Source organism: Apis dorsata, unplaced genomic scaffold (assembly GCF_000469605.1).
Source record: "Apis dorsata unplaced genomic scaffold, Apis dorsata 1.3 scaffold_344, whole genome shotgun sequence".
Classification (NCBI taxonomy): domain Eukaryota; kingdom Metazoa; phylum Arthropoda; class Insecta; order Hymenoptera; family Apidae; genus Apis; species Apis dorsata.
Genome location: NW_006263611.1, coordinates 146,847 through 151,962, shown reverse-complemented (window position 1 = coordinate 151,962; position 5,116 = coordinate 146,847). Strand labels below are relative to the sequence as shown.

Sequence of the window (5,116 nt, the reverse complement as noted above, 5' to 3'; positions counted from 1 at the left end):
AAAAAAAAAAAAAAAAAAAAAAAAAAAAAAAAAAAACGTGTGCGAGATATTAACGAAACGGTTTGCCGTTTGTTAAAACTAACTAACCAACGTTATCGGGGGAGAGAAGATGGAAGGAAGGAGTGGATGTTTATATAGGTGCGCATCGAATGCGGCTAACTAATAATAATCGTCGCGGAATGCTCGCTATTTTTGCACGCGTATTCACGTGTGTTCACGCGCGCGTCCGATAAGAGAAAACCGGACAGCTAATGCTTCTTCCGATCGCTCAATTTTCCTCTTCTGCCCACGCATAACGTGAGTCTGACTTGTCCGCAGTGAAAATAGATTCGACAAACTCTCTCTCTCTCTCTCTCTCTCTCTCTTCTTCTCTCTATTTTCATCCTTGATCTTTTTTAACCGACGACATTTGTTCGATGAAACATCCATTTAACTTGGATCATCGTGTTCCATCCATTCGAATCTTTTTCTCCGTTTTCCGTACGTATTTTGTGTAAATCGGAACGAATTTCTCGTACAGAATGCTTAGAATCTCGATACAATCGATCGAGGAATGGAAAATTAAATCTAGATGGATCTGCACGTTGTCCGAATATTTTTAGATTACTCCCCTTCTCCCCCCTCGTTTGAATAATCACTTCGAATTTCGAATTTCTTCTTCGTAGAAATTGGGTCGAAAGTAGGATGCGCGTGACCAAGCCCGCTCTCGGCGAAATGTTATATTTTCGGATCAGTTCGACAGACATTTTGATTCCCCGTGAATTTCTAAAAGTAACTCGAGCCATTGACGAGCCCATACTTTTTCCAGATATTCGGGATCGGGTTTGATTCCTCGAAACGCTTTTCTTCTCGTAGCAGGGTAGCAGAAGCGAAGAGAACAGAGATCCGCGAGACGAATCGGTTGTAATCGACTGTAACGTGTATAACAGGAGGAAACAGCTGCAGCCTACTTCTTTGCTAAAGTTAGTTTCGACGTTCCTCCCTTCTGCTCTCTGCCTTCTTTTACAGATCGCGAGATCTTGTTGCTTTTACACTTTGGAATTGCTTCGTTTCGTTCTGTTTCTTTCTCTTTTTCTTCTCTCTTTATTTTTATCATCTTTATCGTCAACTGCCACTTCACCATTGACAAATCTATTACGCAAAGTTCGATATATGTACGTAGACAAAAAATAGGAAAATTTTGCGGTAATTGCAAGATAAGTTTGCGCGAAAAGGTCGTTGAACTAGACGTTTTAAAGACGTTGGTTGAGGCATCTCTAAAACGAGCCATCAAAGGGTCTCTTCTCTCGCTATAGGTAACAACGAGTCTACAGTACGATACTGGTAGATTCATCATTGAAACGAGAGCCAGAATTAAGTATCCTAGGACAAATTTATCTCTATTTATTTATTATTTATTACTCTGTAAAATCTTATAATTTTTGGCTCATCCAATTACGCATTGATCTGTATACTATTATATTGTATACAGGATAATCGAACGTTACTCGTACTAACTTGTTGCAATGTGTTTATATAATAATAATCGAAATGATATCAGCGTTTGCAGTGTGATTTTATTTTATTGAAATGAAAATAACAGTTTTGCATCTACTTTAAAATTTGTGATTCGCACTTGTAGACAAATCGATGGAATCGCGCCAACTTTCGCGAAGAAGCCCGCTATCAGACAAGAGGATGATGGTAAACGATTACTTTTCGAATGTCGCATCACGGCTGATCCCACGCCCAAAGTAACGTGGTTTCACGATGGAAATATGGTAAAAGATTCACCGAGGCACAAGGTTGGTTATCTCTATCTAGCTATATATATCTACTGTTCATTGGTGGAAAGAAGTCTCGTGACGAATCATGGATCTGATTGGTTAATTTTAAGAAAGGAAACGCCTATTTTCACACGCATTTTTGTTTCTATCATGGTATTTGTACACGTATACTAATTCAAAACGATCCGTATTTAAACGATTATTGCATTAGTGCAGGCATAAAAACTAAAAAATTCTAACATATTGATATAATATAAAAATTTTATTTTTCATAATTTTATTTTAATTTTAATTTTTGTTTATTTTTTATAATATGTGTAGAGTAATTATAATTTGTAAAATATTTTAACTTATAAATTTATTCGAATTGTTAAGATAATAATTGTTGTATGTATATGAAAGTAAACATATATTTTTCTACTCTACTGTGCCATACGTTGAACAATTGTCAACAAAAAGTAGGGATAGGCGGTCCTAATGGAAGGACTTCTTGTCCTTGTGCCGTCCCACTTGACTTTTTTGCAGTAGTAAACAGTAGATCCGTTTGCGTGTCGTTTATTATTATTTCTCTTTTATTTACCAACCTTGAAATTTCAGCTAACCGTCGACAAAGATGGCCACTCGTACTTCGCCACACTGGAGATAAAAAATGTGACCGTTGAGGATGCTGGTAAATATAAGGTCACCGCGAAGAACGAGCTCGGCGAATCCAACGCCACTATTTCCTTAAACTTCGATAGTAAGTATAATAAAGAAAATTTTCTTCAATATCCATATGCTGGAACATCGATGTTTTACGGTTCACGCTTATTTTTCTTCGATAGATAAATCGAACACGAGAAAATAAACGTAAATCGTTACTTACCTTTTCACTTTCTCTATCTTTATTATTATTAATTCGGGATGTATATCGGTGATCCTATTTCTATATTTTCCGGTTCTCTTCAATTCTCAGGCTCTGGCCTCCTCCTCTCTTGACTTGTCTTGTCATTTTCCTTCTTTGACCTGTTCTTTGTCTTCTTCTTCTTCTTCTTCGTTGTTTTATTCATTATTTTTTCTGCTCATCCTCTCTTTCTATATCTCCATCTATCCGCGTAATATTTATTTTTTAATAATTTATCTCGGTCGAGCAATGAGCACGTATCGATTATCGGCTCGACGGAGCGACGATATACAGCCCAAGGAAACTAAAAGGAAAAGGATAGTTCGCATAGATCGCAGATGAAATTCTAATTAATAACGTAAAAGCTGCTTGAATCACGTATTAATTTTTCGATTGGCGTTCCACGTATCCGACTTGTATTGTTTGAAACGTCGGTAGATGGAACGCGAATCGCCTTATGCTGACGCTTCGTTAGGTTGCTAAAATCGCGTATACTTTTTTCTTTTTTTCTTTTTATCAGCGCAAACAACCGTTTGCCGTGTGAATATCACTGACGTTGTAATATTATAATATTTGGTTAGGCGATACAAGTAGTAGATGTAGACGTACACACGCATACTATACTCATGCGTATTGCTGTGTTTTAAGAGATTAATTTGACTTTACTAAAAAAAAAAAAAAAAAAAAAAAAAAAAAAAAGAAATTTGAACCGTAACCGAACAAACCTAAATACATTTTTAAATCACAGATTTCTTTAACTGGCTTAATCGCACTTACACAAAGACTTTTTTATGCAGTGATAAACAAATACACAAGCTTAAAAAAAAAAAATAACTCGAATAACAGAGAAAAAGTAGTTTTTTTTCTTCTTCTCTTTTTTACGTCGAATTGGTTCGATCGCGACTTGGTTCGAAGCATTTCATCGCACAATGGACAATCGATCAGGACAAACAGGACGAAACGAGGGAAGAAAATTAGGAAAAAAGAAAGAACGGACGCAAAAGACGAGAGATAAGAAAGCAACCTAAATAAGGAGATGTCGGTTTGATAGGCGAAATCTTAATCGTAATTTTACAGTTCGGCGAAAGTGAAAGAGGTAAAAAAAAAAAGCAAGGAACATGGTGTAAAACTTGGGATCGATACGTAGCTCTGACCTTGGATCGAAGAGCTTAAACCTTCCGCCGCGAAGGGATTAAGCGACAAATAAAAGATATTGTATACAAGGATATCGACACGTAGATCGTTTGTGTGAACATAGGCGACGAGGCACCCGTACCCGACGATGGTATTAAACCGACTTTCACCGAACGACCGGTAATAAGGCAATCGGACGACGGTAACACCATCACCTTCGAATGTCGATTAGTCGGCGATCCGAAACCAAGCGTCAAGTGGTAAGATTACGCGCGCATCCGTATTCTGGAAGTACGTCTTGGATACTTTTCCCCTTCTCTCCTTTCTCCTTTTTCTTTCTCTCTCTATCTCTCTCTCACTTGCACGCACATAGTTTTCGTTCGATTATTACTTCGAATGAAACGTTTCCATCGCAACGTATAACGTACTTCCAAGTTACTACTACCTTTCGAGCAGCATATATACATGATGATGGTTTCATGGACGTACGTAATTAGGTATCACGGTAGCGAAGAATTGAAAGAAGACGGAAGATACAGGATGTCGTTGGAATTGGATCAGAAGCTGTACCATCTAGCGAGGTTGAGAATCGACAACGTGGCGAAAGGCGACGCCGGGGAATACAGAGCTGTGGCGAAGAACAAACATGGCCAGGGTGTCGCTACTATTAATTTGAACTTCGAGGGGGGTGACAAGTTGAAGTACGCATATACCGCGTTATAATATCGCGCACGGTCATCGCGTCGCCAGATATTTCGCTTCCTTCGATCTCTTGAAAAAAATGGATAGAAAAGAGATATCGAACGATTTTCGAATTTTTAACAATCGAATTTTAAACGATCGAATTTCGAACGATCGAATTTCGAACGATCGAATTTCGAACGATCGAATTTTGAACGATCGAATTTCAAACGATCGAATTTCGAACGAGCGAATTTCGAACGATCGAATTGCGAACGATCGAATTTCGAACGAGCGAATTTCGAACGATCGAATTGCGAACGATCGAATTTCGAACGAGCGAATTTCGAACGATCGAATTGCGAACGATCGAATTTCGAACGAGCGAATTTCGAACGATCGAATTGCGAACGATCGAATTTCGAACGAGCGAATTTGGAACGGTCGAATTTCGAACGATCGCATTTCGAACGATCGAATTTCGAGCGATCGAATTTCGAACGATCGAAGTTCGAACGATCGAATGTCGAACGATCGAATTTGGAACGAGCGAATGTTGAACGAGTGAATTTCGAATAATTAAATTTTGAACAATCGAATTTTAAACGATTGAATTTCGAATAATTGAATTTCGAACGATCGAATTTCGAAT

At 38.1% G+C, this 5,116-nt stretch overlaps 1 protein-coding gene across 1 annotated transcript in view; it reads left to right on the top strand.

Annotated features, from left to right (window-relative positions):
* Nucleotides 1-5,116, top strand: part of LOC102673865 (twitchin) — a 74,242-nt gene that overhangs the window by 5,853 nt on the left and 63,273 nt on the right. The window contains 4 exon segments of the mRNA XM_031511717.1: nucleotides 1,622-1,784; nucleotides 2,364-2,505; nucleotides 3,908-4,043; nucleotides 4,281-4,484. Of these exon segments, the coding sequence (XP_031367577.1) occupies nucleotides 1,622-1,784; nucleotides 2,364-2,505; nucleotides 3,908-4,043; nucleotides 4,281-4,484 (645 nt within the window).